The sequence below is a fragment of the Ursus americanus genome, chromosome 18 (assembly GCF_024610735.1).
Source record: "Ursus americanus isolate L20-20 chromosome 18, mUrsAme1.1.p, whole genome shotgun sequence".
Taxonomy (NCBI): Eukaryota; Metazoa; Chordata; class Mammalia; order Carnivora; family Ursidae; genus Ursus; species Ursus americanus.
Genome location: NC_142144.1, coordinates 13,525,037 through 13,552,083, shown reverse-complemented (window position 1 = coordinate 13,552,083; position 27,047 = coordinate 13,525,037). Strand labels below are relative to the sequence as shown.

General features: G+C 38.0%; 1 protein-coding gene across 1 annotated transcript in view; it reads right to left on the bottom strand.

The window, feature by feature from the left end:
- C5 (complement C5) overlaps positions 1–27,047 on the bottom strand; it is a 79,627-nt gene that overhangs the window by 46,220 nt on the left and 6,360 nt on the right. Inside the window, exons 4-17 of the mRNA XM_045791048.2 lie at positions 23,052–23,122; positions 19,839–19,930; positions 17,541–17,623; positions 14,927–15,017; positions 13,009–13,123; positions 11,265–11,391; positions 9,058–9,173; positions 7,194–7,379; positions 5,746–5,949; positions 4,260–4,469; positions 3,984–4,133; positions 2,809–2,938; positions 1,715–1,777; positions 418–615 (exon numbers count right to left, since the gene is read on the bottom strand). Of these exons, the coding sequence (XP_045647004.1) occupies positions 418–615; positions 1,715–1,777; positions 2,809–2,938; positions 3,984–4,133; positions 4,260–4,469; positions 5,746–5,949; positions 7,194–7,379; positions 9,058–9,173; positions 11,265–11,391; positions 13,009–13,123; positions 14,927–15,017; positions 17,541–17,623; positions 19,839–19,930; positions 23,052–23,122 (1,836 nt within the window). The remainder of the gene's footprint in view (positions 1–417; positions 616–1,714; positions 1,778–2,808; positions 2,939–3,983; positions 4,134–4,259; positions 4,470–5,745; positions 5,950–7,193; positions 7,380–9,057; positions 9,174–11,264; positions 11,392–13,008; positions 13,124–14,926; positions 15,018–17,540; positions 17,624–19,838; positions 19,931–23,051; positions 23,123–27,047) is intronic.

Sequence of the window (27,047 nt, the reverse complement as noted above, 5' to 3'; positions counted from 1 at the left end):
GCCCTCAGTTTGTTTCTCATAGTCCATAGTCTTTTTAATGGTTGTAATGTCATGGAACCATAGAACTCTAGAACTCGAAGGCATACTGGAGATCATGTAGCCCAAGCTTCTTGCTTGAAAAATGAGGAGATTGAGGCTCAGAGAGGTATATAGTCACTCAAATTTATAGAACGAGCTGGCTTTAAACTTACCTTAGGTCTTGACTATGGGCTCGTGAGCTCTGCTCTGTACTATATGTACCTTTTTTGATTGCCAAAAATGATAACTGATTTCCTTCTGATAGGCATTTACAAGTAATCTTTTCTAATTTCAACTATAAATAAAGCATGAAAACTGCCCCCCCCCTTTTTTAGCAGCACAGAATTACACAAGATTCCCCAAAGTGGGCAGAATTTTGATAGAAAATGTGAAACTTACGCAGCCTTCCCAATTGGAGGTTTTTATGAGACTCTTCGGCACGGAGCTGGCTGGCGATGATACAACATTCCTTGAAAATCCTGACGCACCTGGGGCCTATCTTAATCCGGGCAGCACGCTGCTCACAGGTCTCATCATAGTTAAGAAAGGCTCCGTCATAGCAACATTTCTTCAATATGGCATGTTTGTATTTAGCAACTGAAATGGTAATGATGCAAGTGTCCCTGGTTATGCACAGTCATAACACCTCTGGCTCAGGAGGGACCTTAAGGGGTACTTGGTTTCTACTGCCACGCGACCCCCTGCCCCACAAGAGCCATGGCTTGGGTGAATGACCAGCCGCTCTGCGCTGGCTGTTCTAGGAATGGGGAGAATGTGGCTTCACCAGGTAGATCACTCTCATTCACGCTAAATGGTTAAAGAGCCTCTTGTGACCAAGCTAAATACTACTTTTGAAACGGACACCTTGGTTTCAGCACCCTTTGAGTAAAATAAGTTAACTGAGAAGCCTTCAAATATTTGGAGATAGCTATCACCATTGTATAAGTGTTTCCTTCTTCAAGCTACAGATCCTGTTTTTAAAAACTTTTCTTATGCGATGTGGTTTGTGGACCATTGCTAGTGGCATCATCCTTCATCAGAAGTGCTCAAATTACTCAGTGCCTTCTTTTTCATATCATTAGAACTTAGAACGAAGGTTCAAGTTAAAATAACTCATGTACGGATGGGGGAAGGAATTATTATTACTCAAAGCATGATTATTAGTTGAACTCAGGTGACTGACTTCCAGTTCAAACTTCTTGCTATTTTAACATTGCCAATGGTCATATTTCTATTTAAATAATTGTTTAAAAATAATTTCTTTTAGACTGATTTCCCAAAGAATAATCCAAAATATTATTCACTGTATATTAAACATACAGAATAGAAGAAATAGGTTTCCAGGTACATTCCAAAGTTAATCAAATCATGGACTCTGTCAGAATAAGATGAAAGAATATAATTTTAGTTGCCAAATGAAGTCTGTAGAGAGGAAATTTTGTAACAAATAAAAGTTATTCTTCCAGATTTTAGAGATAGAAATAATACTTATTTTCTTCAGATCGAGGTTACAGCAAATGAAGTATCGGATTTATTTGGATTAATCTTTCTGAAAGAGGTGAGCTAGACATCTGTACATATCTTTCTTTTCATCCATTCTATTTGGATTAGGGAAAATTAGATAATGATTAGTTCTCTCCAGCTTTTGAATGATAGAATCATAACCTTTTCACAATCACATGAAATTTTAGAGTACCTTCCTCTTCTATTTTCTTTCGCAGCATTCGTCTTGGCCTGAGAATTTCTTTACAAGGCTCATCTGTTAAAAAAAAAACAAAGCAAAACAAAGAAGGGAAAAAAGGAGATAAAATCTCAAGAAAGAAAATTCCATAAAGTATCAAGTATTTAAAACATTCACAAGTCATTCATTTTATTCAACAAATCCTGAGAGCCTGTTTTTGACTAGGCGGCGGGGGGGCACCACACGTCTTAATATGACTTGTTTTATCTTAGAGGAGCTCATGATCCACTGTCATCTATAGAGTTTGACTTGTTTGATTTGAGTTTGGTTTTAAATCCTACGTTTTCAATCCACTGATTACAGAGAAATATCTAAGCATTTAAAGTAAGCAAAGTTTTTGTTGGGTATGCCATTTTTATTATTTGTTCTTTGTGCTATATTATTATGAATAATAGGTCAAATATAATTATGAACAAATTTAAAGCCACAGAGATATGATGAAGATGTGGTCCTTGTTCTTAAAGAGCTCACAGTGCAGTGGCTGAGACAAGATACATAACTAAATGCAAGAATGTGCCGTGATGCATGATGCAGTGCTGCTGTGTTGCTTATAAACAGAGCTAGTCCCTACAGTATTCTTCCTAAAAAGGAGGAGGGAATGATCAATTCTATATGGGGAAGAGGCCTGATAGAGGAGGTGATTCTTTCACCAGCTTCTTCAGGCTAATATGAGGGAAAGCAGTCCTGATAGGGAAAGGCCTAAAAGTGTGCAGTGGCATAGTGCCACCCAAATGGCCACCAAGCATTGTGCCACTCTACCGGGTTCTGTACAGCTTAAACATAAGGTAAGGTAGAGCAAGATGAAAGACAGTTGGAGAGAGCTGGGGAGAAGATCATGGAAAACTCTGAGTACGACCGACACTAAAGACCGTACTTTATCTTGATGGTCAGTAAAATGTTTTATACTGGGGAGTTATGTTGCCATGTCTAAGATCAGCGTAGAGAATATTGTGGAAGAGAATTACGATAAGGATGTCCAGGAGGAAAATGATCGATGTAAATTTCAGTAACCAGTTTGAACAATAAACAAAAAATGCTGAACATTTTACCATTTTCTTGGGTGTCATCTGCGTTTGCATTGGTGAGGAAGGTGAGTCCAGCCAAGTGGAACACATCTGCATTGTTGCGGCCACCACCTGCCCCGCAGCCCAGGTCACTCGTCTCTAAGGCTTGAAACACCTGTCCAGAGGTAGTGAACTGATTAATTAATTCTTAGGAATTAACTAAAGGCAGCATGTTGAGTTTATTTAGATGTATAAATCATTCCTCTGAAGAACTAAAGGTACAAGTTGTCACATGGTTATAACAAATCAGATCACTCATTTGTCAAACGGGCAAAGACCAAATTTCCCAACTTCATTATTTTAGTGTGACCTTTTAAATTTATAAACACATACCTATTGAAAATTAAAACAAGAACTAAGTTTTAAGCTTTGGTGAGGAGATTCTCAGGAACCAACCCATGCTGTTTTGTACGTAGAATGCATGCTGTGATCAATATAACATATAAATAATAAATAAATAAATAAATAATAACCAGACAAATTAATTTTTAAGTGCTAAAAAAATTTAAAAAGGAGCACAGCCTCTTGTGTTTTGGGGAAGAAGGCTCTAGGTTCTAAGTGGGTGAGAATTTGTTTGGGGAAACATTCCAGTTTTAATTTTGAACCCCAATTTTTTTTCTTTTCTGAACATTTTTAACTGCATAGTTTTTTCTTTCTTGTTCAAAGAAATTCAAGCCTAGATAATAGTAGTAGAGCCTAGGAGAGAGAAATGGGAATTTAGGGGAATTGAATAATTTTCACGTTCTTTTGTCCCACAGATTTTAAAGAGAGTGAAAAAAAGAAAACAAAACCAAAAACCTTCCAAAGGCTGCTTATCTGGCTTTCTCTTGCACTGCCACTATAAAGCCCTCAACTCTTCAATATCAAAACCCTCCCAATCGATGGCACTTTTGCCCCATGAATATAATTGCCACCGTGGTCATATGTTTTTAAAGTGCTTAACTCTACACTTGGAAAAACAAAAAAGGATGAATCTATGCTTTAGGGACTAACATGGGGATGGCTTACCTTCCTAAGAACCATTATTTTGAGTATATTACAGAAAAGCAGGCCTGGTCTTCCCCTATTTTTTCCCTACACCCTACCCTAGAGCCATACTTTGTGAACCATTACACAGAGTCACCCCGTGCACCAGCAACCAAGGCCATCCACTACTTAACTCTTTCCAGAGGCTTCTTGGCTCTCCTTTGGACTCCATATATAGCACTGTCTACTGCTGATAGAGCCACCCAGGAATTTGACTCAGTTGCCATATCAAGAGATACACGTTGGCCTGGAGAAAACGCAACCGCTCTTGGAGACAGATGAACCTAGAAGATCATTTGAAAAAGAAAAGAAAAGGTCATTTGTGTGAGACAAACCTTCACAAGTAGTTACATTTACAGTCTCCTCTACTCAGAAGAAAATTTGGTTGTGACTTATAATTTGTGGCTCACCTGGAGTTGGTTGCCACACTTTTCTTCGATATTCAACCAGACTGAGTCAGACACTAACTCTGCTGTCTGCTCTCCTGTGACGATGTAATAGACCAGGAGACGGGCTGAAGGAACCATGTTTTGTGTCACTGGAATGTTTATGCTTTGGTAAGATGAATCTGGAAGTTTCTCCCTTGTGCCAAAATGAACAATTTTGCCCTTGGATAAAATCTAAAAATAAACAGCAGTAGTAATCGTTAAAAAAAAAATCTTTGCTTCAGGATGAGCTTGGAGCTGGAATAGAAATTATATTAAAGAAAAGAAAGTTAACAAGCACGGGCCCACTATGTGTCAGGAACTTTTACATTTACTTAATTCCTTTCTTTCTCACAAGAACCAGGATAGGAATATTACCCCCATTGTGCAGACAGATAAAGGGACTGGGGCTCAGGAATTAACTAAATGTCATACTGATTTTAGCTCAAAATCACATAACTAGGAAATCAGAGGACTAAGATTTGACCCCAAATCCGCTTAAAGTCATCACACTGATACTCAAATCTCTTTCATTTTATTGATAAAAAAATAGATGAGTAAGTGAAGTGCATTAATTTGGGAATTAAGTTTTAAAGCCAGAGATTAGGTTCTAAATTGGAGGCATATGGTTAAAAAAAAAAAAAAAGTTACAAATCACATGAAGCCAAAATGTCCTCAAAGATCCCTTAATCATCCTTGGAGAGCAGGACTGCATACGTGGTTTCGGAACACAGTTCCTACACAGGTCCCACAATTCTTCATCAGTCATAATGATCTGTGCTCCTCATCTATTATTTAATTTTTTTCTCAAAAATGTTGAAAAAGCTGTCACTACATGTTCAGGCCTGGCCATCGGAATAACCCATTTCTTTGACAATTGTCAGGAAGCCCTTAACATTTTTTCCACCTTCTGTCTTGGGTTCTACCCACAGGTGCTTGACTGGCCACCTTTGTTTAATACAAGTGACGTAATAGGATTGCTGCTAAACTATAGAATTGGAGTAGGTAGCACATGACTCAACTCTTAAGAGAAGGATTTGGAGCCCCCTTTTATGCCAATGAAATGCACATATTTGAAATAGGTCTACATATGTATCTTTGGCCATGAAATAGGGCAGAGGTAATGTGAGAACTTAATCGGGCTCTCTCTGTGGAGTAATCAGGCTCTCTTTGGTGAAAGGTGTAACAGACAAGGAGTCAGAGTTTCCTAGTTCAAATCAAAATCTTCCTCTTCCAAGCTGAGTGACCACTTAACCTCTCTGTTCCTCAGTTTTGTCATCTAGGAAATGATCATGAAAATCATGGCCCATTTCAAAGGTTTTCAAAAAGCTGATTATCAAACTCAATTATGTTCTTGGAAGTGCTTTGTAAAAACAAATGTAAGGGGTTATTTTCATGCTCCTCTGTTAACAAGAAGAGATGTTCCAGGTGGGGGAATAGATAGATGTAAATCTATAATTACTGTACTTACCAAGTAATTATAGTGAGTTATTTTGTCAATATATGGACTTCTGGGGGTAACAATAACATTCAGATATTCTCCCACAAGCAAAGGTTTATAGTTTTCAATCCAGTCAATATAAAGGTAACTTTGGCTGAGAGATGAATATGCTATTGCTTGGTAATCCTTGCTGGCCTGGTTTTCTTCTGGAAGATCTGGGTCATCAGTCCTGACCTGAAAAGGAAAATTTCAAAAAAGACATGTGGACTGTGATGAAATATTTTCTATGAAAAATACCTTTTAAATTTCTTTCTTTGCTCTATAAATTTCTAATTTGCACAACACCAAATGCTAAAGGAAAAAAAAAAACTCCATTATTCTACTGTTTATACAGCTATGGTATCAAGTAACAAAGACTATGGACAATATTGGGATAATATGGGATTATGAGCTATGGTGGGAAAGTCTGGTGAAGTGAAGAGGAAAAGATGCTCCTGGAAAAAATATTAGCACCCTTCCTGAAATGTCATGGCAATCTGGGACTCCTCTTCCTATGGATTGGCAGGGTAAGAGAAGGGTAGCAGTGGGAAGGTCTTGAGGACTGGGGACAAGAGTTGTAAACATCACACAGACTCTCTGGTCCAGTTTCAATGTGAAGTGGCGGCACAGAGTGCACTTACTAATATGGAATGGGGCAGAAATGAGATCATGGCAGCAATATCCACTTTTGACAGCAAAGGGACTATTAGCTCATGCTCTGGAGTGAGGTAGGCATTGGTTTGCATCCCAGGGCTGCCATTTGTTAACTCTGGATAAGTTATTTAATCACAAGAGAGGTTAGAAGCTCCCCTTTCCTCAGCTGCAAAATGGCAACTCATGGAGCTGACTAACTGGGTATTAAATGTGTTCTACACAAAGTTCTTAGCATTTCATAATTGCTTGGTAGATGAGAGTGAATGTGTGCACGCTGTAGTCATCAATGTGCATTACTAACTTATTCGTTTTTTATTTGGGACTGGGAACTTAAGCCTTATTTGCTGGGAGAGAAGCCTATTAATTCAGCTCGAAGTAGAGTAGTTTATGCAGCTAGGAAAAAGGGAGGCTTCCGTGTTTGACCCCTTTGTGTCCCCGAGAAAAAATAAAAAGTGGGGGTGAAGGGGAGAATATTTCTACCGCTGACTTCCACTGGTATACCTATTCTGAAGCTTCTAGATTCTAAATAGTCTTACTAATAGAAGAGAAAATAATTAATTCCCAAATAAAAAAATGATAGATTTATCTTCCTCAAGGACCATTCAACGGATTAGCATATTGCCTCTGGTTCTTAGGTTTTTTTTTTTTTCTTTTGGATGCAAACTCGTGGATCTGTTCTCTGGACTCATGTTTAAAATCTGCCGCATCTGTTCTGCACACTTGCCAAAACACACAGTCAAAAGCACACACTGTCCTAGAAAATTCAACAGGAGAACTCAGCTCACATTAAACTCCAGCACCGTTGCTCCAGATGGAAGATTGACCACAAATGAAGCCACTCCATCATTGGAACGTGTTACACTTTTCTTGGACTCCAAGTCAGATGTCTCTTGGTTTCCATCGACCGTGTGTGCGCTCAGGGTCACCGGCACCCCTCCTACCACTTGGTCCAGCGAATCCTTAACCTGCACCTGTTTGTCAGAATAGTCCAAATCCGTTTTGGCAGCTCATCATTACTTTCTAAAAAGCAGAACAATTCTGAAATAATTTTCCTTCCTCCCCACAAAGTATAAATTATTCGTGTTTACTTCAGTAAAGACAAGCATGTCCTTAGATTATAGGAAAGTTTGGTTCTATTTAGTTATGTCATTTTCGAACGGATCCCCTGTACATCAAGCAGACTCAGGACATAGATATCATTCTACTAAATCCATGAAGTAGATATGATAAGGTCTTCTGCTGCCTAACTTCTGTGATTCTTCAGTGCGTTTAGAACTGGATAAAGGAGAAAATGAGGCAGTCCCTTCTGGGAATAATTCTCTTAGACACGACAAACAATAAATTCACCTTTTTTTTCCCTTAACCTCTACATCTCACTGCCATGCATGTGGCCATACATAATTTCCAAAAAGATGTGCTTTATGTTATTCTATTTTTATATGTGATAGAAAATATATAAAAGAGATTTCAAAATAATATAGATATATTCAATGTAATAGTATTATATTTATGGTATTTTATTATATATTATTATGTATTATTTATCATATACCAAAAATTAACATATGTATCCTATAATCATTTTTTTATAACATATTTGTATGTATGAAAGAAGCTACGAGCATGTCCAAAGGTTGCTTTAGCTTGGCAAATCTTTTTCTCTTAAAACCCAGTGACCACTTAGGCCACTCTCTTAAGACAGTGAGTATTATCATGGAACACTACATCAAAAACTAATGATGTACTGTATGGTGACTAACATTACATAATAATAATAATAATAAAAAAGACAGTGAGTATTAAGTACATTTTAATTATATCGAAGTTGATTTTCAAAACCAACACATTTTTAAAGAATAAAAAAATAAAACACTCTCTTCTAGCTTTCTAAGTTAAAGACAAGGAACAAAAATTTCCGTCTTAAAAATATAATATAACATGTATTTACTAAATAAAATAGAATTAGAAAGTCAAATGAATGTATTAACACTACACTATCAGCATTTTAAAAAGGAAAAGTGGAAGGAGGAGAGAAAACATTAAAAGGGAAGGAGGAAGAAGAAAAGGAAAAAAAAAGAGAGAGAGAGAGAGAGAGAGAGAGAGAAAACAGAGAGAATAGAGAGGCAGGGACCAAAAGAGCCAGAATGTAAAGAATGGAGACTGGTACAGAGAGAGGACATGAGACAGAGTTACTCACAAGGACCGCAGGGGCAGACTGAAAAGCACAGAAACACAAACAGAGATGACACAGGAAGTAAAAAATGGTGAGAGAAAGGGGTTTTATTTTCAAAGAACGATAGTCCTATTTTAAGGCTTTTGAAGAACATGCTACCAAATAATTTTAAACGTTAGCATCTTTTTTTTAACTACAGACTTATGGTGTTTCTTTACATATAATTTAATGCAATGCTTTTTAAGGGAATGCCTAACACAGGCTACCTTACTAAATACTGACACTTGCTCTAAGGGTTGAAATCACTCCCAAGGCTGAAGCTGGCCTGCAGGTTCCCACCCGCCTCCGCATCTATAGGGGGGGCAGGTTTTACAGATGAGTTTCCTCTGTGATTCCCTTCTACAGCATCCCTCCTCTGTTTGCTTTCTGTAAACAGAAAAAGACGACCACATTTAGCAATTTTCTCTTTCATTTACCTTGACAGAATATGGAATCCCAGGCTTCAAGAAAAGAGGAGTAGCAACCAAATTCAGTTTGTAGGGGGAGAGGACATATCTGATGCCAGGAATTTCCGCCTCTTCAGAAAATCCACCTAAAGAAATGACATGCATCACATTGAGGACTATACCCCTTGGTATGAGGATCTAGTTTACCTGCATATGTCTCCACAGACTTATTCATTCACTGGCTCCATTCCTGCATTCATTCATAGGGAGTTAAGTGGGACATGGGTCTTGGTTCAAAGGGACAGTGCAGAGAAAAGTTTAGACCTCAGGAGTTTCCAAAGCCTTATATCCAAGGCTTGTGTGTAGAGATGTCCCTTGTGGAAGGAGACTATAGGGCTGGACTGAGGAGTGTGAGGAAAGGACACCACTTTTCACCAGTGGCCTGAGTTTCAGTTGAATGGTACAAGGGGTTATGGAGAGAAGGAAAGGACTAGACACTAAGCTTTACAGGGGTTCACCTGTAGAGCACAGGGATATGGAGAAAAATGGAGAAGACAGAAAAAGAGTGCTTGAGGTTGAGGGAGCACTGAGAGTCCACTGGCAGGAGCCCAGTAACATACAAAGCTCCAGTATCCCTAAACTCCTTTCCAGTATTCATCCCTAATACACCTATACATATCCTATACTTCAGCCAATTGGATAATCCACTGGGTAATCTCAAAGATCAAGTCTTCCCCTCTACCCTTGGTATGTCCCCTCTATGGAGGGTGTCCCATATCAATCCCATCTACCATCCCAGTCTCAAAACCCTACTTATTCTTCAAGACTGGTCATCTTCAGGATACTGTATATGGGTGCTCAACAGTCACCTAGGAGTTCACCTTCCTCTGGAGATCAGTAGCTTAAGTACTTTGGTTATTAGAGCACAAATAGAATTCTTGCTTAAAACAAAATTCTTTGTTTACCTGTCTTACAGCTAGTGCTAGTTCGTAAGACACTTGAGAGCTGGGATTATACATCATTCATATTTGTAAGCCTGTATGTTTAGCAACACTCTTTGAATATTTCATAAATATTACTTAAATGGAATTTATTTGAAATAAATTGAGAAAAAATAAAAGTAAAAAAGAAACATTAAAATAATGTCAAAAATAATAGCCTGGGCAAGGAGTATCATTCTCCAGCATCTATTGATCATCTGATATATACAAGGTACTCAATAACTGAATAATTATCTCAATTCTTCATTCTACTACCCTTGAAGGACAAATTTAAAGAGGTGGAAGGGGCATTAGGGATCATCTAGTCTAACTCTCATTTTATTAAAAAAAAAAAGGACTAGTGTAGTTAAATTATTTGTTAAAGTTAGTTTAGGGGTTCAATATAAACCTGAAAATATAAGTAACGTTAGTAATCAAGATACCAGAAGTAAGTAATAATTTGGAGTAATAATTAATGACTATTAAAAACCACTGGAGTGGGGTTGAGAGCACTAGATAAGATTTTAAGGATGCTAAGAAAGTAGTAGCTAAGAAGAAGAAGAAGGAGGAGGAGGAAGAGAGGTATAGGGGGAGGAAGAAGGAGAAGGGGAGAAAGAAGGAGAAGGAGGAGGGAGGAGGAGAAGAAGAAGGAAAAAAGGAGGTAGAGGGGAAGGGTGGGGATAACACTTTGATTGTTTGCACTATGTGACATGTACTGTTTTAAGTGCTTTGCATATATTGACTCTCTGATCCTCACCATAGCACTGTGAGTTATATGCTATTATTGTACCCATTTTAGAAACATTACCTCCAATTTTAGATAGACTGCCTGAATATTACAGCTGAAAGGGGCGTTAGGAGGTATTTAGTTCAACTCCATCATTGTACAGACAAGGAGACTAAATGATAATGCAGTATCTTTCATTTGCATAGTACTTTATCAAACATTTTTACATATATAATCTCATTTAGATTTTTATTCTTACCAGGTAAGAACACTGGGGTGTTAGATGGTCAAGCCAGATATCAGGATATCAATATCAATTGGGCAGATGCTATCCCATTTTTGTACTTGGGGTGATAGAGACCCAATGACTAGAGTGTGGAAGAGCTCTACTCTAATCTCAGTTTTTAATGATATGAAAGTAAAATTTAACTATGAACGAAAATAAAATACAAAACAATTACAGAAATTATTTATACTTATAATATGCTGTCTAAATATTATTCAAGAGAAAGTTTAAAAAAAAAACTTACCTGTAGACTCTATGACTGTTACACCAATATAAAGGTACTTGTTGTCTAAATCTTCCAGACTGTCATAGGACAGTTCTTTAATCGCCGTTTCAGAGTTAAATGTGATTTGAGCAACTCCATTTATCAACTTTTTAAAAGTGGAAAATGAAAGAGGTATTTCAGAGAAGAACTTAACAGAGAATAATTAACAAAATCTGCCTTTACTAGCTTCTAAATAGAAGGCAACCATTAGAGGAATGGTTTATTGTCAACAGTAGAGTGAATGATTAAGTCTACAAAGAAGCCCAGAATGTTATTTTCTAACTTATGGGCATAGATGTATAGGAAGAGTTGTAAACATTACATGGTTCAACAGGTCTTTTTTGCACTAGCTGACAAAGATTCCTTCTTCTGACCTTTGAGTCATCGTCCATCTTCTGGGCCTGCTTTCCAGCTTACTTTTGCTCCTGAGAGTTTGTTGGGTTTTATGATATTTAATTTGTACCTCACTGCTTACATATTGAAACACTAATTTAAAAACACACAATGGATAGAGATGGAGTCAAGTCATATTATATTGCTTAATTATTAACCACAACAGTAAAATAGATTTTGCCTTATTTTTTCTTCTAAAATTGAGTAGCTTGAGGCCAGGGATTTTTGTCTTATTTACCTTCAAATCTCAGTGCCTAGCATAGACTCTTACATTAAAAAGAGGTGTCTGCCTTATATCTTGAATAAATCAAACTCTTTGGAAAAGCATAACCTAAATAACTGATGATACAAACCACATGAGTATGCAAGAGTGAGCAGAATGACAGGAGTCCTTATCATCTGAGGTATAATGTCAAGAACACTGAACAAGGGAAAAGGGGACCAGGGCTCTACTCTGAGCTCCGGCAACCACTAGCCCTTAACCATGGGCAAATAACTTCTCAATGAATTCATTCACTCACAAATATTTACAGAGCACCTACACTTTGCGAGGACTCAGGTTGGCTCTGGGCGTATAACGGGAACAATTCAGACCCACAGAGAGTTTGGTGTAGAGAATGCTAAGTACATAAACCATTGCAGTAAAGAAGGGTTTCTCTATGTCAGCACTATTGACATTTTGGACAGGGGAATTTTTTGTTGCTGGGAGCTGCTCAGTGCATTGCAGGAGTTTGGCAGAACCCTGGCCTCTATTTCCTAAATGCCAGTGGCATGCTCCTTCCCTGTTGTGACAACCACAAATGTTTCTGAACATTGCTAAACAATGTCTCTGGTTGAGAAACACTGTAATAAAGTATGAAACATACTCCACAAAGGGAGGCACAAGGCCTAAGGGAGTACCTGGCAGGGGCTGCCAAACTAGTTTATAGGAGTCAGGGAGACTTCCCAGAGAAAGGGAGTTAACACTGAGACTTTAAGAAGGAATTAGCCAGGCAATGAAGAGACAGAAGGGACAAAGGGAAAGAGCATTCCCAGGTAGAAGGAGATGCACTGCAAACACCTGGAGGCAAGAGAGACTAGTGTAAGTTCCAGGAACTGGAGTGACCAGCTCCAGGGAGAGGAAAGGGGCAGCGAGATAGGCTGGCGAGGGAGGCTGATGTCATGGACAGTGGACTTTATCCTGAGAACCAGGAGAAGCCAAAGGAGCATTTTAGCTTTGATTTCCACACCTATGTAAAATGAAGGGTTAGACTAGATGATCTGAAAGTGACTTCTCTCCAGCCTTCCTGGTGTGTCTTTAGGTACAAGTGAACCCGTCTTGACATCTTACCATTGTGTTTTGCAATGCTTTTTGCATCATTTCTTTTTGATCATCTTTTAAGTCGTTTCTTATTCCAAAAGTGATATAAACTTCAGCCTCGGTGACGACTTTATTATAAAAATATCTGCCAAACAATAATACCATAAAATTGTTTTGCTAACATGGTTACAATAATAAAATTCAGATCCAATGTAACAATTTGAAATTACATAAAGCACTTGATACACTTTCAAGTGTCTTCCATCCACTATTACATTTCATCCTCATAAAGCTACAATAATAAAATCAAAGTGCGGATTTTTATTACTCTGTGCTTGATGAAAAAACGGATCTTGAGGAGATCAAAAGACCTCAGGTCCAAGACCAGGATACACTGCTTCCTTGATGATTTTGATATCAGTGGGGCTCAGTTCCCTATTTTCTTTTACATCTTTAAAAGCAGCATGCCCAAACTCGTAATATAAATTCTTTTTTAACATTCTAACTGCATATTTCCTTTTTAGTTTGGAATTATAGTGAGGCTAAAGGAAATTTGCTGCATAGCAAATAACATATAGCAAGAGCTAACCTTCCTTATCCATAGTCTGAACAAATAAAGTAAGTGTCCCCATCAAAAGAAGTCAGTTTCTAGAATTCTCTGTCAAATGAGCCTTTGTGTTGGTTTAGACTAAGTAACATCTTAGGCTCTTAGGAATAATCTTAGGAATTCCATTTTAGGAATAAATGCTAATAAGAAAGGCAGTACAGGGTAGTATTGTGGGCTTGAATTCTGAAACCAGACAGGCTATACAACTTACTAGCTATGTGATCTTGGGCAAATAACTTGACACTTACGTACCTCTGTTTTTGTATTTGTAATATGGAGACAGAAATTGTATCTGCCTCACAGAGATTTCATAAAGATTAAGTGAGCTAATATATACAGAGTACTTAGAAAAATGCCCAACACATAGTTATATAAATTGGTTATTGTTACTAATAACTACATTATATTGTCATTTTTAAATGACCTGAATTTTTGTGGGAGATCGCTTGCAAAACTAACTCCAGTTCTCCACTGCCCCATAAATCCACCACTTTTGTAGCTCCTTGCAGATGAAAAGTTATGAAGGGAATCTATTTCCTTTGTGCTGGTCTTAAAACTTGCTTTGGACAAAAGAATGTGGTAGAAGTGATGGTGAGCCAGTCCTAACCTTAGGCCTCAAGAGGACTTTTATGCTTCCATATTCTTCCTGTGGGCATTGCTGCTACTATAGGTTAATCTGCTGGATGATGAGAGATACACAAAGTCCAACTGTCTTTGTCGCTTTAGTCAACTGCCAGACATATGAGTAAGACCTCCCTAAACCAGCCAGCCCCCAGGAGACTTGCCAACTAATTGAAGGCACATAGGTGAGCCCAGCTGACATTCAGCCTGGCCCAGATTAGTGGAACTGCCCTGCTGCCTCTTAAATGGTTCTGGTTTTAAAGCATTGGGTCTTGAAGTAGTTGTGGAGCATTAGCTAGTTGATTAAGCCATTAAAAAAATGACAAGAAATAAAGGCTTCATATCTCAGTCCCAATATCCTAAGTCATGCTGATTCCTAAACATACACATTGAACTTAAAACTTTAGGATTTTTTTGCTGTTGAGTAACCAAAAAACCTAAAACCGGAATCAGTGAAAATTGGAACGAGTAAACAAACTATAGGCCTGATATCTCCTCAATCAATCAATCAATCAATCAATCCCAAAGTCATAAAAAACATTGCCAATAAATCACAGATCTCAGCAATATATATGTGCATTTAAACTTGCACAATATTACATGTCAATGATACCTCAACAAAGTGGGGGGAAAATCATACTTCTCACTTTGAGCAACTATCACCAACCAGACTTGGCACTCAATTTTGCTGGATAATCTGAAAAAAAGAAACTTTCTTACCTTGCTCTAATAGTAATTTCAAAATCAGTAAAATCCTTATAGCCAATGAAATTCTTTTCTGGTTCTATTGAGACTGAAAAATGTGGCATCACTGAAAATAAAAACAAAGAGGCAAGTTAGAGCAGCCTTCTTTCTAGGATAGTTGGACAAGCTATAACATCAATACAACATCCAACTTGTTATTGTCAAGATCATCGTCATCATTGTCAACAATATGCATGGGGCACCTCTCACTTTACCAATCAGAGGTCTCTCCAGCTTTATGTACCAGAAGCACTTTGCTTCTACTTTGATTACAACATTTATTATAGGCAATTGATTATTTCCTTCACTAGTGTATGGCCTTCTTGAAAACAGAAAAGACTATACTCCATGTATCTTTGTGTCTCTCCCCCTCCCATCCTTTTTATGCAGTCTTAAACATATTTTTTTTTTAGTCTTAAACATATTATACATTCAATGAGGGCTTATTAAATTGAAAATAGAAAACGAAAACTCTCGCTCATTTAACAGTTCCCTTTTATGTCTCATAGATAAAACCCATCTGGTCTCCAAATTTCAACATAAAACTCTGACTTTAGTCAAGAAGAGAAAGCTTACAATTAGCTAAAAGAAAGAACACCCATGCAAAATTTAAAATTAGGGCAGAAAGGAGTTCTTTCTTTCTCTCTCTCTCTCTCATTGATTGCCCAAGAGGAAACAATTTCACCTGTCAAAATGGCACTGCCTTCTCTTTAGACGAACTAAGACCATGTATCAGCGCTTATGGATTCTAATTCTGTTAACCAGCACAACTGTTAATAGAAAATTGAGTAACTGAGAGGCCCTGATATTGTGGACAAAGATTGACACATAAGTGTAAGTGAGATAGTTGGCTTTAGATATGGCTCGTGTTTTCTAGATGGAGAAGTCTCAAAGGGGAAGGCCCTTTGTTGCTCTAGGCTGCATTCCTGTTACCAAAGATGAAGGCAGGTGTGTTCTCTCTATGATATGAGGTGGAAGAAAACATTTCATCTTTTCTTCTAGTACCTACTTGCTATGCAGCAGGCACACTCCTATTAATGGGGATATCCCAGTGAACAGAAAGACACAAACCCTGTCCTTACTGAGCTCACAGTCAAGCAGTGAAGACAGTGATTAGCAAATAATTAGATAAACACCTACACCATAGTTATGAAAACCAATATATAAGTAGAGTGAATCCTTCCCAGGAAAGAGAAGTTAGGAAAAGATTTGCTGAATAAATGGCTTTTCAGCTAAGACTTGAAACATGAGAAGGCGTTGCTTAGGGAATGAGGGAGGGGAAAAGTATTCTAGGCAGATGGAATATTCTACCCAAAGTCACCACTGCTGGAGGGAAGTAAGGGAATGAATGCTATAAAATGAGGCTCAAGAGGAGGAGGGCGGGGGCCAGCTCAAAATAAGGATTTCGATTTTCATTAGCAAAGGAATGAGGAGCTATTGGGGACTTTTCAAAAGTGAAATAACATGATGAGATTTGCATTTCAAGATTTTGGCCAATACCAAGTGAGAATAGCTTGAAAGAAGAGAGAGCAATTGAGAGGCTTTTGCAGTAGTCCAGGAGGAAGCCTGGTGATGAATTGATGAGGATGGTAAGAGGTGGATGAATTCTAGATATACACAAGAAGCAGCAAAAATACTTGGAGGAAGGAAGATCAGTAGGATTATAGGTTATTGAGGGCCCACTAATTTTTAAAGTTGTTTCAGTGTAACAAATTTTTTTGGTCACTGTTTTGTTTGCTAATTATTAAAATTTGTGTATTTATTCTCCATATTGTAAGTCTCCTGCAGGAATAAAAAATGACTTCAAGCAAAAGAAAGCTAAATTTGATATCAGAACACACAAGTGCTCTAGTAAACAACTATAAGAGATGGAAAGATTGGGGCGCCTGCGTGGCTCAGTCAGTTGGGTGTCTGCCTTTGGCTCAGGTCATGATCCCAGGGTCCTGGGATCTAGCCCTGCATTGGGCTCCCTGCTCAGCGGGGAGTCTGCTTCTCCTCCCTCTGCCTCCTCTGCCTGCTGCTCCCCTTGCTGTGGTCTCTCTCTCTCTGTCAAATGAGTAAATAAAATCTTTAAAAAGAAAAAGAAATGGAAAGATAAGCTATTTATATGTTAATTGTTAGTCCATTAATATGATTGAGCCAGAAGGAAAACAGTACTGAACTAGGGGGATGGAAATGCAGGTGTTCTTGTACTGCCACTAATCGGTTGTAATGACTTGAGCAAATCGTTAGTCTTGCTGGGTTCTAGTCACCGCATCTCTGCCTATTTAACTTTCTTCTAAAATCATAATTTTTGACCTTAACTCGTCAAGCTCCATGGGTCACTAGGTTTCTTCTGGCTCTGTGATGAGGAACACAAGTCCAGAAATGTTGATGAGCTTGTTCAAGGGGACCAAGTGCATGCTGGAACAAGAGCCGAAACATTCCAACAACTACACTCTCCCAACCTCCTCAGCCAGTACTTCTAACCATCCCCGTCAGGCTGCCTCATCTTCCTCTGGGAGTGATTCTGCATTAAGTTCACTAATGAAAAGCACAACTGCAAAAACACTAACTTTTTACAGGTAAACTTTTAATTGTCACAAATTACCATATTCTTTAATTTCAAAATATGTAGTTCCCGTTGTTGAAAAGTCCTCTTTATATTTAGCTCGGATTGTCCACACACCGTATCTGTGGAGACAAAATATTTAAAATTATAGAAGTCATCAAATATTTTTAATTTGTCCAGAGGAAATCTAATCAATTCCTGTTTTAAAAAGGAAAAAGTAGAGATTTAGCCCAAGTAATATATTTTATTTGTGTAGATCTTTAAGTAATAAACAGAAATAATTGAGTGTTTCAAGGATAATAAAAATTTTTTAGTAATGAGTTTCTCATATATTGTGTTATTTTTTCAGGTATTTTGTCTTAATATAGTCAATAACTTTGATTTGAAGAGCTTATGAAACTTGAGGATTAACTTAGTTGTGGACCATAATTATACTAACATAATACTAAAATCCACACTATAGTAGGACATCCATACTAACATCTCTAGAAACATATAACAAGGTCAAGCTTATCCAGATAATAAAACTCACACCTCACATAAAAGGAGTTATGGTTAGAGACAAAGTATGGTTCATTTAAAGAGGAAAATGACCTGAATTTAATTAACAATCTTTATTTAAAAATATTTACTGAGCACTGGCGTAAGAACTAGAGATAAAAGTGAACAAAATAGAAGAATTTCTGCCTTTATAGAGCTAACAGTCCATGAAATTTCAAATTCCCAGCTTTCCATTTACTGGCAGAATGGATTTGGGCAAGTTGTTTAACCTCATTTGTGCAATGAAAAAAATATTTACCTTGCACATTGGTTATGCAATTAATACACTTAATATTATGACTATCATCATCATCATTAATTCAATGAATATTTATCAAGTGCCTGTTATGTTAAAGTGCTGAAGATACAACAGTGAGCAACACAGACAAAATAAAAAGGCAAACAAATAAATAAGTGTAACATTGAGATAAGTGCCATGAAGTAAATAAATAAGAGAGAAAAGGAGAGGGACTACATTAAATTATGCATCCAGGAACAGCCTCTTTGAATAGGGAGCATTTGCTCTGTGTCCTAAAGAATGAGAAGTCAGCCTTGTGAATAGCAAACTGAGGCACATTCTAAGTAGAGGGGACAACATGTGCAAAGGTACTGGGGTAGGAAAGTAGTGTTCGTGAGAGCCCATCATGTCTGACACATAATCTGTCAAGGAGCAAATGGCACAAGATGAAGTTGGATAACAGTTGGATAAATGATAATAGTTATAAAATAATAAGATCAATTCTGTGCTATAGAGCAGGTAGTATTTTCAAGAAAGTATACAATTTAAAAATTAAATCCCTAATTTCACTCATATTTCTAGAAAATCTTCAGTCAATTAACTACAAACAATAAACTGTGACTCCCTTCCAGAGTGCAGAAAAATGACCACAAGGAGATTTTGCTTTAAAGTTGTATTTAACCATTTACAAGTACACTTATTTGTCCTACTCAATTATAAGTCCTTTGAAGGCAGGGACTGTGGATTATTCATTTCTGTTTTGTATATCTCACTCCCTACGTGCTTTGCACATATCAGGAATGTGTTCACCAAATATTTATTACATTGCATTCTGTTAAAACATGTTCTTAAATCCTTTAACATGAGGCCAGAAAAGGAAATGGCTCTGAGAACACTCTCCCTCTTAAAATCTGCCTTCTGGTAGTTTATGCAGACAAAGACTATGGAGGACCAATATTTTTATAACTCTCAGAGCAAGGCATGGGACCACTCCAGCCTTTTAGACTGATGTCTGTTAGATTCCTTGAAGGGTAGAGAGTTGATGGTTTTAATGAAAAAAAGCCCAGGGACTATTTCTGCGTCTTCCAAATTTTTATTTCTATATATAAAGAGAATTGGTGGGAAGTATTGGGAGGGTTTTTTTGTTTGTTTGTTTGTTTTTTTGGTCAGAAACTGAGCCTCACTTCTCATTTGACTTAAATTTTCTTTTTAATATTCAAACTTACATTGTGCCCTTTCATTTTTTGTTGTTGTTGTTTAAAAAATTTTGGGGTCTTTCTACTTTTTATTTGTTTTATTTTATTTTATCTTAATTCCAGTGAGTTAACATACAGTGTTATATTAGTTTCAGCATACGATACAGTGCTGCAACAATTCTGTACAGTCCCTGTGTGCATCCCAAGTGCACTCCTTTGCACACCCTCATTTCTTTCACGCTCACATCCTTTGTTAACACCAGGTGGCTCCATCTAACTGGTTGTCTGCCTCACAACCCAAAGTTCCAGATGTGCTTTCTAGAGAAAACTTTATTAACGTTATTAACAAATGCTTTAAAATACTTAGGATTCGATGGAATCTTGAAGTCAGGAAAAGAGATGATTCCAGTATAATCATTTTCTTCTACAATGTCCACTTCTGATCCTTCAGGATCCTTTGAATAAAAACAAACAACCTCAGAGCACATAAGCCACATTAAAAAAAATCAACTGATTATAATACCTTTGACCTACAGAAGTATTTACTAACAACTATCTACGTCTTCAAGTTAAATATGAAGGAGGAAGAGTACTTGAATGTTGTGAAAGGCAAATAGGGTGCATTTAAGCTACTTCCCTCCCTCTTAAAACTCTCCTCCATCTCTTGCTACACACACACACACACACACACACAGAGGAAGGGAGGGAGGCAAGGTTTTCATTGGTATCCAGGATATCCTAGCCTCAATTATCCAGAAGAGACTCAACTTTCTATTGCATAACTAAAAAAAGAAATGTAACAATAATTGATGTTACAACTAACCAAATGTAAATTAACAGGCCTTATAGATACCAGAATCTAAATTTCATATCTGTTCATTTGAAGTTTTCCAAAGCAAATATACTATAAAGTGCTTTAATTAGCTAGATATTCTTTTTTTTTTAAGATTTTATTTATTTATTCGACAGAGATAGAGACAGCCAGTGAGAGAGGGAACACAAGCAGGGGGAGTGGGAGAGGAAGAAGCAGGCTCACAGCAGAGGAGCCCAATGTGGGGCTCGATCCCAGGACCCTGGGATCATGCCCTGAGCCGAAGGCAGACGCTTAACGACTGAGCCACCCAGGCACCCCTAATTAGCTAGATATTCTATATCTGTGCACTATGAACCTTTTGAACTTGATAAAACACTCAAAATGGTTAAACAAACTTGAAAGTTTTCATAAAACTTCCCCATAAACTCCCCTTTGTGTGTGGGTTTGAAAATTACCAAAATGAGGCATTTTACTTTCTTTGGACTACACCTACTACTTTCATGGACAACAAGGTTCATTTTGACCTTAACACAGAAATTTACCACCATGTGCCATGACTCTGGAATTCACGGCCAGGATTTTAAGGTATTTTTCCCTGGAGTTACAAGGTCTATTCTAAACAAGGATTAGGATCGCAGCTAAATATCATCTGGGCTGTTCCTTATCCCTGCAGGTGATCATGCACAGTGCTTCTAAGATGATGTCTCTTGAGCACTATTTTCAGGATACTTCTTGTATACTGATTCTCTGTGGCTCTGGGACCAGACTCCTCAATCCTCTCTTCCTGGGGCAGCTCCTACATGGGACGACCAACATCCACTCTTCCTTGCATGGTGCCAGGATTTTTCATCACTCAAGCTCAACCAGGAGAAATAAATTAAAGAGCATCTGTTCACATCCTCTAGTATTTTCTGACAGGAAAAGGGCATTTGAGCTGGACACTCTCCTTCCTTCCCTTCGAGACTCCCTATACCACTCAGCCAGTTTATTTGCTATCTCACTTCTTAGTCCCTCCTGTTGCCATTGGAAAACTCGTGCTATTTCTTAACAGAAAGTTCTTCATTATTTTGTAAAAATCCACATCTATTCCTTTAATTGAAACCTTTTCTATTCCAGAAAAAGATCACTGTCAGCTGTGACTCTTACCTCCATTTGGTCTGCCCTCTGAGCCCATGTGTCATTTGCCCCACTGTATCCTTTGTTTGGTTTATTCTCTAGTAGCGTTTTGTCCTGTAGTATCTACTCAGTGTGTACGTCTATTCCTACACTCAAATCTTGGGTTCCAGAGGAAAAGACTCACAGCTTTAGGACAAGTTAGCACACATAAACCATTGTCGTGAACTGGTGAATTCCCATCCGCTTCCCTGCAGCTGTCAGTGTGACTCTCATGGGCTTCCTCTCCCCACCCTCGTTCAGGCAGTCTGGGAGGCCGCTCTCTGCATTTCTCCTGCTGCTGACAGCACACCTCTCTCTCCCTGCATCAGGACTTCTGCAGCAGCTCAGCCTGGGGTTCCCATTGCACATTCCTTCATTTCCACCACAGTGGTGCTCATGGCTACACGTTCCCTTCCATCCTTGGTCCTGTCCCTCCAGTAAATCTGCATGGACTCCCTACCACCTGCCACGTGAATTCTTCACTTCCAGGTCTGGTGATTCAAGTCTCTGGCCCTAGTCTAACTTTCAAAATCTTATTTACCCCTTTGTTGCCAGGGACGCCTCTGCCCTGGAATCAGGTTGTTTTCTTCCTGTCCAATCCTTTTCACCTCTGACTCTGCTGTCTGTCGCTCTTTTCCAGCAACCCGCCCATGTCTTCTCCATCGCTTTCAATTCCACTCATTGCTCCGGGCCCAGTTCAAATCTCAACTCTTCCTTGAAGGGTCCCTTGGCCTCCCTAATCTCTTTTCTAAACTACCGGCGTTTACAGTCTATATCGACAGTTATCAACCACAGTCTTGGCACACTCTGATGTTTCACAAGTAATTCAGTATAAAATAGTCAGACAAAGTTTGTGAAAGGTTTATGATCTGTGTAGACTATAGAGCAGTCAATGTTATCCCTATATATTCCTCTTTTTTACTCGTGTTCTGGTAAATTTTTCATCTTCTGAGGTTCATTGGTAGGAGAAAAAGTGCTGCAGCCTACAGGGAAGGGCCACGGGTAATATACCTACTGCTACTAGGTGAGCAGTTATTTCCCCACAAAAATTTTGTAGGGTTGTGACACAAACTGGGTAAGACCACGGGAGCTTGTTGCACGTGGGCATGTCATCTGTTACGCATGTCATCTGTTACACATGTCATCATGTCATCGCTGATAAAGGGTTGATAACTGCTGATCTTTATCTTATGGTTAAACACTATTTTTCACATGTGCTAGTATGTTACTAAACTCTAAGTTTCTTAAGTGTAAGTGCCCACATTGTAATTCTTTATCTTGAATTGTACAAATCAAAAATCTCATATATAAAATTCAATTAATATTCAATCAATTCTTAGTGATTTATTGATGCTCTTTAAGACAGAAACCATAGAGGATATATTTAAAGGATTTAGTTTGAAATCATAACTTGTTGAAAGTGACTTTTCATGAACGTTTTACATATATCTACTGTAGAGGTATAGACCTATAGACCTACAGAAGATGTTCAATAACCATTTACCCAACATTGAATGAGTTAGTGTGGTGTTAGGGCAGGATTATGGAACAATGTATCTTATCCTAAAGATGAGTTAAATTATTATTTAAATAAATAACATACTTACTATGTAAGTTAAGACAGTTTCTCTTTTGGCTGGCTTCATGTCGTCATTCAGTGAGTAAACTCTAACCTTTACTGTAAGAACAATGGATATCATCAAAACCTCTGTTAACCACAAGGGTATTTTGATTTTTTACAATAATCATTCTCAAAAGAGATGAGTATAGTTTTTAAAAAGTCACAAAAATTGATACACAAAAATTCATACTTAAAGAAAGAAAAAGTTAGTTTACAGACATATATACTACTAAAGATTATTTTCCTTTAAAGAGAATCCTCTTGGATTCCTTTAAAGAGCCACTTTTCCTAGTGAATTCGAAGTACAGTCCACTTTATTAAAATATATTTCTTTTTTTTAAAAAGATTTTATTTTATTTATTCATTCAACAGAGATAGAGACAGCCAGTGAGAGAGGGAACACAAGCAGGGGGAGTGGGAGAGGAAGAAGCAGGCTCATAGCGGAAGAGCCTGATGTGGGGCTCGATCCCAGAACGCCGGGATCACGCCCTGAGCCGAAGGCAGATGCTTAACCGCTGTGCCACCCAGGCGCCCCTATTAAAATATATTTCTATACAACTTTTTGGGAACACACATTAGGCTCTTGTTTATTGAGAATTTCATAGCAAAATAGTGATCTCTCCCATATGGTTTTATGGGAGTATACCATATTATATTGTCTCATATTAGAGTTGTAGATTTTAATGGAAAATTAGATAGTTTCATTTTGACCTTAGAGACTCTTGCACATATAAAAAACAACAAGGCCCCAAAGTATCCCTTATTGTTGCTAAAGTCAGTTTTGAATTGTATGGTTTTGTTAGATTCGTTGAGCCGGATCCTAAAATGGTTGCATCATTGTCAAATGAGTAATGGCAAGAGCTCAAGAACGATTAGTTCTCTTCATTTGTTTCTGCCCATTAATAGATCCCTGCCTTTTAAACAACTGCATCGGCTTAGAATTGAACTCTTAGCTGCTTGAGACATGCTGTTGTAGTTCCTTTCAATATGACATATTGTAATTTCTCTGACGTTCATTTACTGATGATGAAATCATCTCATGGCCAAAACTTTACTCACAAAATAAAACTAAACTGGAGCCATAAGCCCTTTAAAGGGTCAGTATTACCTAAAGCTCTACATAAGAAGTCACATTAAGCTCTCCAAAATTGGTTTCACTAAGACCATAAGGTCAAAGCAAAATGTTCAGTAAATCCCCCCCAACACACACACATACACACTCTGCTGTCTCCCCCCCTCACTTTTCTCCCACCTTGTGTCCTCTCTTCTATATTATGGACATACCCAGTTCATCCTCTAGTGTCACTGGGATACTGCCAGAGGCAATATGTCACAAAAAGGTAAGAGCTCATGCCCTGGAGTTCAAAATTTTGGTTTCATTCCCATGACTACCACTTCCTAGTGGCCCTGGAGTGGGCTACTTAATCCCTCTAAATATTAGTTCTCTCATCTTAAAACAGAACTGTTAGTATCTGCTTTATAGTGTTACGAGAACTAAATGAGACAAAGCTTTTACATATCCTGGCGCATAATACCTACTCAATAAATGCTTATTATTTTTACTTTAGTATTATTATTTTTATGCCTACTACTTATCTACTTTCTAACCCAGGTTGTGTTTGGATTAGAAAATTAATCTTGTCTTCATAGCAACAGTGTACCAGAGGCAAGATCAATATAATTCTTTAGTACCAAAGATATGGTTTATTAGGTTTTTTAAAAAAAGTATTGATGCCTTCTATGTGCAGGCACTATGCTGCGCTTGGAGATGCGGCGGCGAGACAAATCAAACATGGAAGTCTTCCAACGGAGTGCAGGAGAGAGCAAACGCATGATCACACAAGAGTATGTACAATTCCAGGGCAGGAAGCACTACAAAGAGCACTGTCCAGCTTCCTGAGAGCACAGAAGAGGGAGATTTGAAGTGATCAGAGAGGTCAGAGAAGGCTGCGTAGGTATTAATAAGGCAACGTTGTTGGGGGGGTGGGGGGAATGAATGGACCAGACAGAGATATACAGGCCTTCATATGGGTGGGGGGAAGAGTATGAGAAAGCAAATAAAAAGAGGTCAGTTCGGCAGGTTTCCACAGATGAGGGGGAGTATGGTGAATGAGAAAGCTGGGGGGGAAGGCAGGACACAGGCTGCATGAAATTGAAGGATTTTGGTCAATATTCTAAAGTCCTTATCCCACAAAGCCTTGAAGATTTAAGCCTTTATCCTAAAGATGCTTATACTAAAAATCCCTCAAGGATCTTCAGATTAAATGTGTGGATTAGGACATTAAAGCTATAAATAGCAAGACTTAATCAATTTCTAAGAGAACTACTTTTAAGTAATTTTTTTTTTTCCTTCTGTGTAAAGAAGGTTTTGTGCTACTCCACAGATCAAACAGTAATGGAAAACACTTTCCCAGTGCTTACTCTGTTCTGGGCATTGTTTCAAGTGCTTTACCCATACGAATTCACCTACCTCTCACAACAATTCTGTGAGGTAAGTTCTATTATGATCTCTACTTTACAGATGAGGAAAGTGGGGCTCAGAGAGATTGAGTAACAAGTACAGGGTCACAGAGCTCATAACAGCCCAAGCTGGGATTTGAACCCAGACAATTTGGCTCCAGAGTCTCTTCTAAATTAGTCCTTTAATATCAGAAGAGGACAAGGGCAAAGATATGTTTGTTTCTAGGTATGAGTATGTTTTAAAGGGCCCACGCTTTATGGGCTCTATGTATATATCAGGTCCTCTTCTTAGAGTCAAGAGATGGTACTACTCTGGCCAATGACAATCTGTTCAAGCTGACAGCAATATCCCACCCTCTCTAGGCCTTTCCTTTCTGAGCTTGTCAGGACAGGTACACCTGCAGAACAGATGTAGGCCTATTCCATTCTATTACTGTCATCCCCAACATCATCAACATTTAGCAAGCATGCACTATGTGAAAAGTTTTTCAACAAAGCTGGCTGGTCCTGCTTCTCTTCACCTGTACTTCACCAATAGCAGCATCATTGAAACTCCATAAACTCCCCTCCCACACAGAGTTCTCTTATAATTCCATCTCTGATGTGAACGACTGTGAGAGGGAGAGATGGAGGATTCCAATGACTGCAGACATGAGACCATATTTGGGTAGGTTTTACACTTTTCTGAGTTTTACCTTTGGCTCACTGGGAATAAATCCAGCCATTTCTCAATTCTTCAATTTTGACTGCTATTCTGCCCTTTCTCCCACTAGCAGAAGAACCATGAATATGAAGCCATGCTCTATTAGAAATTTTCTTAGGTAGATCCCCTTAGAAAATTAATACCCATATATTTCTGTGATCTAGTTTATTCTTTGCTGAAACATTTGATCTCCTAGGGTTGGATTTATTTTCTGAATTTGAGGAATAGCTCCAAAGTCAAAGGAATTTTTTTTATGAACATGGCTCTATAATAAATTATTTTTCCATTGCCAAAATTGTATTTGTAATTATACCTTACACTTATTTAATAAATAAGATATAACACAACATTTCACAATTTTTAAAAAGCTTTTTTTTTAAAAGATTTTATTTATTTATTTGACAGAGAGAGAGACAGCCAGCGAGAGAGGGGACACAAGCAGCGGGAGTGGGAGAGGAAGAAGCAGGCTCACAGCAGAGGAGCCCGATGCGGGGCTCGATCCCAGGACCCTGGGATCACGCCCTGAACTGAAGGCAGACGCTTAACGACTGAGCCACCCAGGCACCCCTAAAAACCTTTTTTCTTCATGGAAATAACTAATGAGGCAGATAATATAATTGCTGATTTTGCAGTTTCCAAATGACTTATAATTTATATTTAAGTATAAATTATATATTTAGCAATTTCCATATAACTTTTAAATTAAAATAGTATTTATAAATGTAAAAGTCATTGGGTATTGAGACTCTCTTGAGCAAGTTGGAAACTTGCCTCCACTTAATTTCAAGTGTTAAAAAAATCTCTACAATATGTCAATCG